The sequence below is a fragment of the Entelurus aequoreus genome, linkage group LG16 (genome assembly GCF_033978785.1).
Source record: "Entelurus aequoreus isolate RoL-2023_Sb linkage group LG16, RoL_Eaeq_v1.1, whole genome shotgun sequence".
NCBI classification, from domain to species: Eukaryota; Metazoa; Chordata; class Actinopteri; order Syngnathiformes; family Syngnathidae; genus Entelurus; species Entelurus aequoreus.
This window is the reverse complement of record NC_084746.1, coordinates 11632662-11647846: the sequence shown is the minus strand read 5'-3', so window position 1 is coordinate 11647846 and position 15185 is coordinate 11632662. Positions and strand designations below refer to the sequence as shown.

Sequence of the window (15185 nt, the reverse complement as noted above, 5' to 3'; positions counted from 1 at the left end):
AGAAGGGTTCAATCTCTCTCCTGTGCTAGTTTGAAGCCGACACGACAAACGCGCTCAGAGGAGATAATTTTTGAAAAAAGGTGACCGGTTTTTACAAAACTCTTGTTTTGAAGGGGGAATTGCAAACTTCCTGTTGATTTTTGCTGGGGGTTGTCAATACATGAAATGTAGGTCTAAGAGACCTACATAGAGGTTTTTGTTTCATGTCTGTACGACATTCCTACTGGAAGTTACAGGCAGTTTTGTCTGAGTTTTCTTCCTAGGAGCAGTTGTGTCTGTGTTTTCTTCCTAGGGGGCGCTAGAGCGCAATTTTGGTGAGTTTTGAAGCATGTTAAGAGGGTCAAATTACAGCTCAAAGAGGCAAAAGTGACTGTTTTTACTAAAATTTTGTTTTGAAGGGGGAATTGCCAACTTCCTGTTGATTTTTGCTGAAGGATGTCAATGTATGAAATCTAGGTCTAAGTCAGATATGGTGGGTTTTGAAACATGTTAAGGGGGTCAAATTACAGCTCAAAGAGGCGGCGGTATAATAATAAAGAATAATAAAATGCACGAAATACAATAGGGTCCTCTGTCCCAAAGGGACATTGCGGTCCCTAATTAGTTAACCTCAATGAACCCCAAAATACCTTAAAACAAGTATATTCTCACTAATAACAAGTGCACTTTTCTTGTTTGGAAAAAAAAGACCTTTTTGCTCAATATGTTGAAAAATGTTCTTAAATTAAGTCAATGCTAGTGCCATTATCTTGACATAATGATATGCACTCTGCATCATAATTTTTTTCTTTAAATTTGTACTTTAAAAAAGTAGTTTTATACTTGTGAGTGTTGATGACACAGCTTTGCAACAGTTGATATTCTAGTTTCAAGCATGTTTTACTCAATATAGGTCATCACATCTCAGCAACAAGCTGTAATATCTTACTGAGATCATTTAGGACCAAAACAAGTAAAACCCTCTAACATAAAATCTGCTTAGTGAGAAGAATTATCTTATCAGACAGAAAATAAGCAAATATCACCCTTATTTGAGATATTTCATCTTACTTAGATTTCACTTTTTGCAGTGTGCTGCCAGTAGAAGACACAAACAAAGTAAAAGACACTTCATCTGCGGCTGAAGGTTTTTTATTCACTTCTTAATGAAACAAACTTGCAATAACTGGGTCATATATTATTATTGCAGCAGCAGTGTCGTGACATAAAAGATGAACAAACAAACAAATAGTCCCAGCACTTTGGCTTAGGCACTTGGTGTGCTGCTGTGTGAAATGAAAGGAAGCATTATCGCCCCCGAAAAGCCCACAACACATTTAAGCTTTTATGCCTTTGGATCGAACCGTTTGTGCAAAGATTATTAAAGTGCCCACAAGATTAAGATTAAGTGCTAAAGAGTCGGACATACCTAAAAAAACCAGGCTCGGTTTTGTCTTACAATTTGTCCAAGTAGTTGTCCAAAGCGGGGATGCCCTCCTTGAGACCTTTGCGTTTTCTGATGTCGGCGACGACCTGGAAGGCTTTGCTGGCGGGGTCTTTGGGGTCCCCCTGGAGGATTTGCCAGTGGTCAAACATGCACTGAGGAAAGGCCTGGCCTCCCGTGTTGCTGCGCAGGTCTGCAGTGAATCCTGGAAGAAAACAGTCCATCACAAAATGATGACATTAAAAAAAAAAGCCTTTTACATTTTTTTACAAGAGTACACTGCAAAAAGTCAGTGTTCAAAAACAAGAAAAAAAATACAAAAGTGAGGGGTATTTTATTTGAACTGAGCAAAATTATCTGCCAATAGAACAAGAAAATTCAGCCAACTAAATTAACTAACTTCAATGAACCCAAAAATACCTTAAAATAAGTATATTCTCACTAATAACACTTTTCTTGGTAGAAAAAACGAGACCTTTTAGCTCAATATATTGAAAAATATTCTTAAATGAAGTAAATGCTAGTGCCATTATCTTGACTTAATGATTTTTTTTTTCATGCTTGAAGAAATTATTACTTTAAAAAAGTAGTTTTGAATGCCTTTCACATTGTTTACAAGAGTACACTGCAAAAAGTCAGTGTTCAAAAACAAGAAAAAAAAAAAATACAAAAATGAGGGGTATTTTATTTGAACTAAGCAACATTATCTGCCAATAAAACAAGAAAATTCGGCTTTCCAAAACAAGTAAAATTAGCTAACCTCAATTAACCCAAAAATACCTTAAAATAAGTATATTCTCACTAATAAGTGCACTTTTCTTAAAAAAAAAAGACCTTTTAGCTCAATATGTTGAAAAATATTCTTAAATGAAGTAAATGCTAGTGCCATTATCTTGACATGATTTTTTTTTTCATGCTTGAAGTAAGAAATTATTACTTTAAAAAAGTAGTTTTAAATGCCTTTCACTTTTTTTTTTACAAGAGTACACTGCAAAAAGTCAGTGTACAAAAACAAGAAAAAAAAATAGAAAAATGAGGGGTATTTTATTTGAACTAAGCAAAATTTATCTGCCAATAGAACAAGAAAAATAGAACAAGAAAATTCAGCTTGCCAAGACTTTCCAAAACAAGTAAAATTAGCGAACATCAATGAACCCCAAAATACCTTAAAATAAGTATATTCTCACTAATAACACTTTTCTTGGTAGGAAAAACGAGACCTTTTTGCTGAATATGTTGAAAAATATTCTTAAATGAAGTAAATGCTAGTGCCATTATCTTGACTTAATGATTTTTTTTTTCATGCTTGAAGTAAGAAATTATTACTTTAAAAAAGTAGTTTTGAATGCCTTTCACATTTTTTTTTTACAAGAGTACACTGCAAAAAGTCAGTGTTCAAAAACAAGAACAAAAAAATGCAAAAAATGAGGGGTATTTTATTTGAACTAAGCAAAATTATCTGCCAATGAAACGAGAAAATTCGGCTTTCCAAAACAAGTAAAATTAGCTAACCTCAATGAACCCAAAAATACCTTAAAATAAGTATATTCTCACTAATAACAAGTGCACTTTTCTTCGTAGAAAAAAAAAGACCTTTTAGCTCGATATGTTGAAAAATATTCTTAAATGAAGTAAATGCTAGTGCCATTATCTTGACATAATGATTTTTTTTTTCATGCTTGAATTAAGAAATTATTACTTTAAAAAAGTAGTTTTAAATGCCTTTCACTTTTTTTTTTACAAGAGCACACTGCAAAAAGTCAGTGTTCAAAACAAGAAAATAAAAATAAAAATGAGGGGTATTTTATTTGAACTAAGCAAATTATCTGCCAATAGAACAAGAAAATTCAGCTTTCCAAAACAAGTCAAATTAGCTAACCTCAATTAACCCAAAAATACCTTAAAATAAGTATATTCTCACTAATAAGTGCACTTTTCTTGGTAGAAAAAAAAAGACCTTTTAGCTGAATATGTTGAAAAATATTCTTAAATGAAGTAAATGCTAGTGCCATTATCTTGATTTAATGATTTTTTTTTCATGCTTGAAGTAAGAAATTATTACTTTAAAAAAGTAGTTTAAAATGCCTTTCACTTTTTTTTTTACAAGAGTACACTGCAAAAAGTCAGTGTTCAAAAACAAGAAAAAAAATACAAAAATGAGGGGTATTTTATTTGAACTAAGCAAAATTATCTGCCAATAGAACAAGAAAAATTTGGCTTGTCAAGACTTTCCAAAACAAGTAAAATTAGCTAACCTCAATGAACCCAAAAATAGCGTAAAATAAGTATATTATAACTAATAAGTGCACTTTTCTTGGTAGAAAAAAAGAGACCTTTTTGCTTAATATGTTGAAAAATATTCTTAAATGAAGTAAATGCTAGTGCCATTATCTTGACTTAATGATTTTTTTTTTCATGCTTGAAGTAAGAAATTATTACTTTAAAAAAGTAGTTTTATACTTGTGAGTGTTGATGACAAGCATGTTTTACTCAATATAGGTCATCACATCTCAGCAACAAGCTGTAATATCTTACTGAGATCATTTAGGACCAAAACAAGTAAAACACTAACATAAAATCTGCTTAGTGAGAAGAATTATCTCATCAGACAGAAAATAAGCAAATATCACCCTTATTTGAGATATTTCATCTTACTTAGATTTCACTTTTTGCAGTGTACTTAATCACTTGAAAACAATTCATAGAATCACATGAAAGTCTTTTGTCAGTAGTGGTTCTCAAACTTTGTTCACCACCTCAGAAAACACTTGGCTCTCCAAGTGCCACCATCACGACCAACATTTAAAATACAGTACCATAGTCGGCCTAAGTATTCATTAAAAACAAAGCCGAGGTTTCATTAAACAAGCCTATTTAATATTGTTGGCCATTCTAACACTGTTTGAACATAGGAAAACAAATCACTTCTTTGGTGTGCCACCACTGTTTGAGAATCACTGGTCTATGTCACACCATGTGTCATATTTGGCCTACCACTTCAATTGAAGTGGCCTGTGAAAGCCTGGAAATAAAGTGTCAATAAAGCATAAGATTTGCATAAAATCACATGTTTCTAAAATGTATATTTATCTGATCATCCATCCATCCATTTTCTACCGCTTATTCCCTTTGGGATCGCGGGGGGCGCTGGAGCCTATCTCAGCTACAATCGGGCGGAAGGCGGGGTACACCCTGGACAAGTCGCCACCTCATCGCAGGGCCAACACAGATAGACAGACAACGTTCACACTCACATTCACACACTAGGGCCAATTTAGTATTGCCAATCAACCTATCATGACTGAGATATTCCAAAATGTTTTTGTATATTAAATTAAGCCTAAATTAGACGGTGTACAGATACGTTTTACTTTTGAGACGATGCTGATATTGCAGCCTTGATATTACCTGATACAAGCAGGAATCAAACACATGCTGTTATTGTTTTGTAGTGTGTGATGTTAGAAATGGTAGGCATGAAAAACACTAACCATCTGAAATTAACGTACAGCCTCTACTCTCTTTAAGTTGAAGTGGAGTGGCCATTGTTTATTTTGTTTTTTTGGGCGACACCCAGTGGTCACAATCCATCCATCCATTTTCTACCGCTTATTCCCTTCGGGGTCGCGGGGGGCGCTGGAAATTAATCCCATGACGCTGTTAGATGAACGATGCAGACACGCTTGTTACTGAACACTTTCTAATACGCTTCTGCCTTGGAACCTTTGTATGTGTGAGTAATATGCAACTATGACTATTGTATACTTGTTTATATTGACGAAATGTCGCGTTTTGGGACTGCAACATTGTTTAATTAAGGACACTCGTTACGCACCGTGTGTGCTTGGCCGTTGTGTAGCTGCTATGTTGACTTCTTTTAAATGACTCGACCAAAACACAGCAAAAATGTGTGCTTATTGAGGACATTTGGATGTTAACTGGCTGCACAAATACCACAATAAATACATTTCCATGCAGTATATTCACTGTTACAAGCGGCCCTCGGAGCGGGGCCACGATTGCGACGTGGCCCTCGGTGAAAATGAGGCCTAAAATGACCTTGCGGTGCAGCGGGCCGACCGACAGACGGTGACAAAACCTCCACAATTGGCAAAGCACTTACCAAAGGATTCGTTGACGGGCAGGAAGGCTTTGACCACAAAAATGGGCGTCCCCGTCACTTGAGACTCCTCGAACACATGACCTCGCTTCTTGTTCAGCACGCTGTAAATCCCGCCCACCACGGCTTCGGGACACTGTAAAAAGGGCACAGGCGGACTTTTAGATGAAACAACACAATATGAATAAAATATTTCATTGCAGTGTTTCCCACACATTCATTTATTTGTGGCGGCCCGCCACGAAAGAATTACGTCCGCCACAAATAAAAAATAATTTATTTATATTTTTTTATCTATTTTTTTGTCCTGTCCAGCTTCTCAGGCAAATCATATAGTTGATGTAGATGCCCATATAAGCTGTTCAGATTTACTTTACAAAAGAGAAGTGTAGGATACTTCTCTTGTTGCCTTATTTGTATTTGACCACTACTGTTTTCTGTTTATTTGTTACTGACTGTGGCAGGACACCTCTGCCTCTGTTTCACTTTATGTTGCTGGTAAATAATATGGTTGTAGTAGTAGGCTAAAGTTAAATTATTTAGTATGCACTAATTAAAGGGGCAGACCTTTAAGAGACATTTTAGCTTTTATATTTTATAAGATATATTTTTTGTAAGAACCACAATTAATAAATATATTTCAGTGAATAACTTATTGTTCAAATCTGTATATAAATATGTACATAAAGTGTTGTAATTATATTGTACAATGGATGGATGGATGGAAGTTTAAAACAAAACTGTTATTATTAATTAGTAAGTATACATTTTTTGAGCCTTTTTAGAGAAAATCATATTGTAGTAAATTATGCAAATTACTCGATGATGTCATGTTGACCACGCCCCCACCCCCACAGGTATCTTGGCAGTTTATGGGAAACACTGCATTGACTATACACTCTTACTCTTAGGACCCAAAAGGGACCCGCTCATAAAAAATATCTTTATTTTACTTTCACCGCTTGAAATCTTTCAACAACTTCAAATTAATCTTATTGACACAAAGTTTTTATAATTTTTTTTATCTTTGATGGTCTTTTTGTCAAAAATAATATCTCTTATAATACATTTTTTCTAACGGGGAAATGGCAAAATGTGCAATATTTTTTCTTAAAAAAGTTTCATAGTGGAATATTTGAGGTTGGGTAATTAGATCCTTGAATGGTCTTTCATTCACAACAACATTGATTATGATCCAGTAAACCAGGAGATCAAAATGATTATTTTTACAGTGAGCTAGAATGAGAGAAAAAGTCAGTGTATAATATCAGATTTGTTTTTTCTGTTGTGTTCTAATGCAAACAAAATAAATAAACATGTGAATACCAAAGCATTTGTAATTTCAACTATTTTCTGGGATTATATATATATATATATTTGGGATCCCCCGGGAGGAGCTGGACGAAGTGGCTGGGGAGAGGAAAATCTGGGCTTCCCTGCTTAGGCTGCTGCCCCCGCGACCCGACCTCAGATAAGCGGAAGAAGATGGATGGATTTTCAGTGCATTTCAGCAGTTTAATGGCAGTTTAACCTTTTTACGCTCATCAAAGCTCTGAGAGTGATGTTCATGATTTTTCTGGCGCCAACTAGTGGTCGAGGGGCACAATTACACCAAAACAATATTTTCTTGTTTTTTAATTGGCAAGACTGATCTTCATTCGGTTCTCAAGGAACAAGCATAGCAGGATTATAGTCTGTTAAAAAATGGTAGTTATATGGGGAGTCTATGGGGACTAAAGTAGTCTTAAGAGAAAATGTGTATACTTTGTTTATAGCCTTTTATAACATCCATGCAGTGAAAACACAATGCAATTTTCTATTAAAATAATTAAAAAAAAACTCCCTGGAGGAATTCCACACCACTAACCTTTGAACTGATCAATCATATCACATAATGAACAAGTGTGATGCCCGATTTGGCCCTTAGGGGTAATACGTATGTGTATTGGTATTAGTAAATACAAAAAACTAATCAACAAAGCATATTTAAGTGATCTGGGGAAAAAAATATATTTAAAGAAAATATGTTTTTAAATGTGACTGAAAAATGCAGCACACACACACACACCCTCTTTAGGACCACCCTTTCTAGATATATAAAGATGTATTAATAATATATACATACTAGGCAAATATATATTTTTGTAATTTTTATTTTTATGTTTGGTTTGTAATTGGTATTTAATCTTCATTATTTACTTTAAGTTATCATAGTATGTCTCTATATACATATTTATTACATTTTTAAAATTAATTTAGGCCAAAGGGGGTACATTGCAATTTCTTACACACACTTGTTATTACAAATGTTAGCCAGAGAGGGAGCTCTTCAAATTTTTACACACACTTGTTATTTCATATGTTGACCAGAGGGGGAGCACTTTTAAAAGCGACACAGTCCATTTGAAAAATCCCTCCTTTTTGGGACCACCCTCATTTTGATAGATGTCACCAGCAGGGGTGCTAATGAGACATTCTCTATTAGATGCAATGTTATTGGGACCATGATTTATGTCATCACTTGTTCACACCTCCTCATATGGAAGATACTTTTCCTTCTTCGTGTCTCAAGAAGGGCACACACACATACACACACACCTGTATCTCCACCAGGTAGACGGGCTCCATGAGGCGAGGCTGAGCAGAGAGCTGGCAGGCGTACAGAACCCTGCGAGCCGTGGGGATGATCTGTCCGCCCCCGCGGTGGATGGCGTCGGCGTGCAGCGTCACGTCGTGGATGTCGAAACGGACGGCTCGCATGTTCTCCTCACACAGCGCCCCCTGCAGGAGGAGCCCGGCGAGGCCATTTTTAAAAAGTCCAAACTGACCACCGACAAAGCGACTTATGAGTTCACCTCTTTGGTCGCCCACTGGAAGCCGGCCACCACGCTGTCCTTGATCTCATTGAGGTACTGGACCCCCTTCGTCACGTCTATGAGCAGGTTGGGCCCGGTTCCTTCCGGACCGAAGCACCAGATCTTCCTGGCCTCGCCCACGTCCCATTCGTACTTCTCCGCCAGGTAGCGCGCGCGAGCTTTGAGCTCCTGGCGAGCCGCGACGTCGCCCTTCTCGATGTCCTCCGCCAGGCCTTCTGGGAAGGGGCGGGACTTCATGAAGAGACGGTTATGCTTGTTGGGGGACTTGGAGAGACACATCTGCTCCGACTCCTCGGACACGGTCTCCCTGTAAGACACAACCGGGTCCGATTTCTGCAAAAACACACAAAGTCCTTTTTGTGAAACTACAACTTTTTCACATGTTTCTTTTAGGGGCGTGCCCACACAACTTGTTCACTTCCAATACGATACAGATATTGAAGCTTTGAGTGTTGGCCGATGCTGATATCAACCCGACACAATACAAGCAGGAGTCATGGTACGTACTTGTATTGTTTTGTGGCGTGGAATGTTGGAAAAGTCAAACCACTAATCTCATAACACATTCATGCTTTTGAAACAGAGTGTCCATTTGTGTTTTGGCGAAAGTGGTCATAATATTTCATGACGGTAAGTTAGACTGACCATACGTCCTCTTTTCCCCGGACATGTCCTCTTTTGCAAGCATGTCCGGGCGGGGTTTCTTAAATGTCCAGTATTTTGAGTTAGGGTTGCGTGCATTTTCAATGTACGTCCAGGGTTAAGAAGGGGTTAAAAACAAAACAAATTGTGAAGGTGTGCGCACCCAGCAACATTCGTGAGGGAGGGGCAGAGAGAGACAGAGCGAGAGACAGACAGGACACAAGAGAGAAGCCGAAACGTAAATGCAACTTAACGGATGATTTGCAGTAATATATATAAAAAGTATTTGTGTTTTGGTCCTGGCCGTGACACATGGGAAGCAGAATGCACTGTGTGCAAAGCAGGAAGGTAGATATATGTGGCAAATAAACATCTACAAGCCCATATCCACACTACAAAGCACAAAACAGCTGTGCAGGGCGAGAGCTCGTCTGCTGTTTTTTGTTTAAATTTAATTAACTTGTTTTGAGGCATTATTTATGTTTAGATTATATACAAGAGGTTATTTGGAATATTTCTACCTCTGCACTTTTTCCCAAAACTGTGAATGTTACAGAATATAAGTGTGACTTATTTTGTTATACTGTCAAGCAGTGTTGGTGTTTACACACTTTTTGTGTCTTTTTAACGCATTGAAATCAGAAAGGATGATTTTTTTTTTTTTTTACCATTTGCAGCCCACAGCTAATGTTTTAAAGGCCCACGGCACATTCTAAAAATACTATTAAAATAAACAAAAACATAACAAAAGTAAAATAAAAAAGCTTAAAGGTGAAATGTAATTTAGAAAAAGTTGCAATGTTGACTAATAAAAATCGTTGCTCAAAACATAATATTGAATCAAAATCAATGTTTGTATGAATTATTGACCTATCCAAGGTTCCCATTACTTCACATCAAATATTCCACTAAGAAAAATATTTTTGGTGGAAGATTTTGCATATTTTGTGTTTGCCATTAAAAACATAGTTTTGTTTGACAAAAAAGGGCGGAAAACAAAAAAATAACAAAAAAAACTAAAACATTTTGAAATGAGGGATAGATGTGAAGTTGATGTAGACTCCAGAGATTTAAATATAAAATGTATGTATGCTCTGGCACACCATTATCATCATTTCATGACCCAAGCAAAACACTTTTTACACTTTTATACTGAAATAAATACACCTACAACTTATTAAATAAAAACATAGAAAAAACTACCAGCAGCGGTAAAGTTTAGATCCATGAAGGAAAGAAGAAAGTGAATAAATGTTTATAACTGAACACATTTACATATGTATACACATTTGTTTTTTTAATGAATTAAGTAACGTTTATGACAACCTTTTTCCAAAACACAATATAGAATGTGAGATATAACAGGATAATGCATACGTTTTTCATTTGTTTTCAAAACGCTTACAAAAAAGTGGGACCCCAAAAATTTACTGTGCGACCCCAGTTTTATGACTTGATGGGGTCCCTGGGACCCCATTTTGAAAATTCCTAGCGCCAACACTGCTGTCAACAGAGGAGAAAAAATGCTTTATTTAAATACATATATTATTTATAAAGCAAGTTCAAGTATCATTGGCAAATTTTCACCTAGTCCCGGCCTTGGCCTCTTTTTGGAATTTCAGAATATGGTCAGCCTAGGTAAGTAGAATGATGCAGACACGTTTGTTACTGGATACTTTTTCCTACTCTGCCCTGGAGACCTTGTATGTGTGAGTAATATGCGGCTGTCATTATTTGATACTTGATTATATTGACAAATGTCATGTTTTAGACTGCGTATGTCTAGCTCGTGTGCTATTGTGCGCTTAGCTGTTGTGTAGCTGCTAGTAGCCTACAGCCTACCATGGTCACCTTTTTATCAATGACTTAGATAGATAGTACTTTATTGATTCCTTCAGGAGAGTTCCCTCAGTAAAATTAAATTTCCAGCAGCAGTGTTTAGAATTGAGATCAAATTTAAAAAGTAAAAAGTAAATAATGGGGGTATAAATGAATACAAAATACAAAAACATTACAATAAGAATAAAAAATAAAAAGCAACAAAGAGAATAAAAATATAACAGTAAAATAAGAATATAACAAGAGAAACTAGGCAGTAGTGACCATGTTATGAAAAAGTATTGCACTGTTATTGTTTTGTATCCCCTGTCATCCTAAAAGACTTGACTAAAATACAAGAAAAGACCAACGTTGTGTTAGTACTGGAGGAAATGTATTTAACTGGCCCATATAGAGAGAGGCTCCAGCACCCCCCAGCAACCCCAAAAGGGACAATTGGTAGAAAATGGATGGATGGATATATTATTTGTTGAAGTAAACACGGCAGGAATGCTCGTATCGAAACTTATATCCTAGATTTTAGATGTAAGCTGTTTTTTTTGGTTTATTTAAATAAATAAATAAATGATAAATGGGTCATACTTGTATAGCGCTTTTCTACCTTCAAGGTACTCAAAGCGCTTTGACAGTATTTCCACATTCACCCATTCACACACACATTCACACACTGATGGAGGGAGCTGCCATGCAAGGCGCTACCAGCACCCATCAGGAGCAAGGGTGAAGTGTCTTGCCCAAGGACACAACAGACGTGACTAGGATGGTAGAAGGTGGGGATTGAACCCCAGTAACCAGCAACCCTCTGATTGCTGGCACGGCCACTCTACCAACTTCGCCACGCCGTGATATTGGATCGATATCCAATATCTCTATCGGTTAGTCACACCCCTGATATCTATAGAATTGTAAGCTTGTCAAGCAGTATCAATATACCCAAAGTTGGGTAGTAACGCGCTATATTTACTCCGTTACATTTAATTGCGTCACTTTTTGGATACATTCTACTTGTCAGAGTAGTTTTATTGTAAAAGAATTGCTTTTACTTTTAAAAACGCTACTTTTACTCCGATATATCAAGTTTCATTCCGATCGTTACATTTATTTATATCACAATGATCGACCCTGCTTCCTGTCACGTGACTCCGTTTAGCCAATCCAACGTAAGCAGTAGTGACGTCATTCCATGCCACCAATCAAACAAGCACAAAGTACAGCTGCAGGAAGCTGAAATAGGTAAGTATTTTTAAAGTATATGATCAAATAGACCCACTTGTTTAATAAGTATCAGAATGTTCCCAAAGAAGACACTTTAATGACGTCAGCACGTGTTTGACACAACTGCTGAACACAAACCTAAAACACTTGACTAAGAAGCGATCTTTTTGTATGTTTCTGATGATCCTAATAACCACAAGTGTCATTTAAACACATTAAAACATTACCAACAACATCAAAAAGTAGTGGAAATATGTACTTGTCTGTTAGATCTGTAGCTTTAAAGTCACTACCGCTATAGCTGAAATGAGCACAGTCGCCCCCTAGTGTAGGAGAGACACACTGCGTGTGACCATCAGTCACATTAGAGATAAGAGCATGGAAACTACAACTTCACATGGAGCTGTGAAAATACAAGAAACTGAAATATTTGACTCATTTAGTGCATAGAAACGTACTGACTGTAAAAAGTGACATGACGTCAGACAAGGCAGCAAAAAAATCTTCAATGATTACTTTTAAACTAGTAAAAAGAACATTTATCATTTATAAATATTGTCATCTGTCTCAGTAGAAATGTTCACATTTCAGCTTGCAGGAATTCTACTTCTAACTAAAGAAAACATGTTGAAGTAAATTGAAAATGAATTGTTTTACACACACACACACACACACTTACACTAACTATAATTGTATTCCAAGAACCATTAAAAATGGCTACTAAATAAATCACAAGTTACTCAATACTTGAGTAGTTTTTCACAGAATACTTACTCACTCCAGTAATTATTTTGATGGCTACTTTTTACTTTTACTTCAATCATTATTATTTTAAAGTAACGGTACTCTTACTTCAGTACAATTTTTGGGTACTCTACCCACCTCTGAACATACCGTAAATTCCGGACTATAAGCCGCTACTTTTACGCTTTGAACCCTGCGACCTATATGTCGAAGCGGCCAATTCATGGATTTTTCTTCGCTGACGGCAATAATTACAACATTTTTTAATAAAAAAAAAAGCAAATACATTGAGGTGTTCTGTTTTTGCTATGGCGCCATCTTTTGGATGATTTTGCTCACTGCAGATGCTGCAGTGTCCTTCCATTTATCTGTAGTGCTTTTTTTCCCCCTTCCAACAACAGCGCTGTTCAGTTTTCTAGCAGTCCATAGCGTTTCTACCCATATGGATTCTTCGTTCATCACTCCAACCAACATTTGTACCTTTTATAATATAACTAAAACTATTCATACTTACTAAATCATCACATTTTTGATAGTAGTGTTTTCATGCCAATTCGTACGAGTTATCGTAATGTAATGACGCTAATGTTGTTAGCAGAAGCTAATATGCTAACAAGTCTACGAGTGTCTGTTACTATGGCATTCTTTTTTGCGTTGTTTTAGATTCACAAATTCCTCCGAAAATTCACCAAAACGTCACCGTGGAGTTATTGAGTCTGTTGATTGGAGAGCTAGCTTGCGCAGCTCGTGGGTCCATGACGAAGACTTCTGTTTTGTTTGATCGTCCGTTTTACTGCCGTGTTACAGACACCGTTGGCAAACAAGGTATGTAAATAAACGTTTACAAAATATTTTTGTGTAAATAACTAAATTCACAATGTTTATATCTGAGGCTTATAGTCGTGTGCGGCTAATATATGGAAAATATATATTTTTTTAATTTAGTGGGTGCGGCTAATATATGGAAGCTATATATTTTTTTTATTTAGTGGTTGGGGCTTATAGTCGGGTGCGGCTAATATATGGAAGTTATATATTTTTTTAATTTAGTGGGTGCGGCTTATAGTCGGGTGCAGCTAATATATGGAAATATATATATTTTTTAGTTTAGTGGGTGTGGCTAATATATAGAAAATATATTTTTAATTTAGTGGGTGCGGCTTATAGTCGGGTGTAGCTAATATATGGAAGTTATATATATTTTTAATTTAGTGGGTGCGGCTTATAGTCGGGTGTGGCTAATATATAAATAAATAAATGATAAATGGGTTATACTTGTATAGCGCTTTTCTACCTTCAAGGTACTCAAAGTGCTTTGACAGTATTTCCACATTCACCCATTCACACACTGATGGCGGGAGCTGCCATGCAAGGCGCTAACCAGCAGCCATCAGGAGCAAGGGTGAAGTGTCTTGCCCAAGGACACAACGGACCTTACTAGGATGGTAGAAGGTGGGAATTGAACCCCAGTAACCAGCAACCCTCTGATTGCTGGCACGGCCACTCTACCAACTTCGCCACGCCGTCCCTGGAAAATATATATATTTTTTAATTTAGTGGGTGCGACTAATATATGGAAAATATATATTTTTTTAATTTAGTGGGTGCGGCTTATAGTCGGGTGCGGCTAATATATGGAAAATATATATATTTTTAATTTAGTGGGTGCGGCTAATATATAGAAAATATATATATTTTTTAATTTAGTGGGTGCGGCTTATAATCGGGTGCGGCTAATATATGGAATCTATATATTTTTTTCATTTAGTGGGTGCGGCTTATAGTCGGGTGCAGCTAATATATGGAAAATATATATATTTTTTAATTTAGTGGGTGCGGCTAATATATGGAAAATATATATTTTTTTAATTTAGTGGGTGCGGCTAAAATATGGAAAATATATATTTTTTTAATTTAGTGGGTGCGGCTAATATATGGAAAATATATATATTTTTTAATTTAGTGGGTGCGGCTAATATATGGAAAATATATATTTTTTTAATTTAGTGGGTGCGGCTAAAATATGGAAAATATATATTTTTTTAATTTAGTGGGTGCGGCTAATATATGGAAAATATATATTTTTTTTAATTTAGTGGGTGCGGCTAATATATGGAAAATATATATTTTTTTAATTTAGTGGGTGCGGCTAAAATATGGAAAATATATATTTTTTTAATTTAGTGGGTGCGGCTAATATATGGAAAATATATATATTTTTAATTTAGTGGGTGCGGCTTATAGTAGGGTGCGGCTAGTATATGGAAAATATATTTTTTTTTAATTTAGTGGGTGCGGCTTATAGTGGGGTGCGGCTAATATATGG

General features: G+C 36.1%; 1 protein-coding gene across 1 annotated transcript in view; it reads right to left on the bottom strand.

The window, feature by feature from the left end:
* Positions 1 to 1115: 1115 nt before the first annotated feature.
* LOC133630598 (elongation factor 2b) overlaps positions 1116 to 15185 on the bottom strand; it is a 32718-nt gene continuing 18648 nt past the window's right edge. The window contains exons 11-14 of the mRNA XM_062022183.1: positions 8399 to 8752; positions 8142 to 8324; positions 5547 to 5679; positions 1116 to 1628 (exon numbers count right to left, since the gene is read on the bottom strand). Of these exons, the coding sequence (XP_061878167.1) occupies positions 1435 to 1628; positions 5547 to 5679; positions 8142 to 8324; positions 8399 to 8752 (864 nt within the window). The 3' untranslated portion in view covers positions 1116 to 1434. The remainder of the gene's footprint in view (positions 1629 to 5546; positions 5680 to 8141; positions 8325 to 8398; positions 8753 to 15185) is intronic.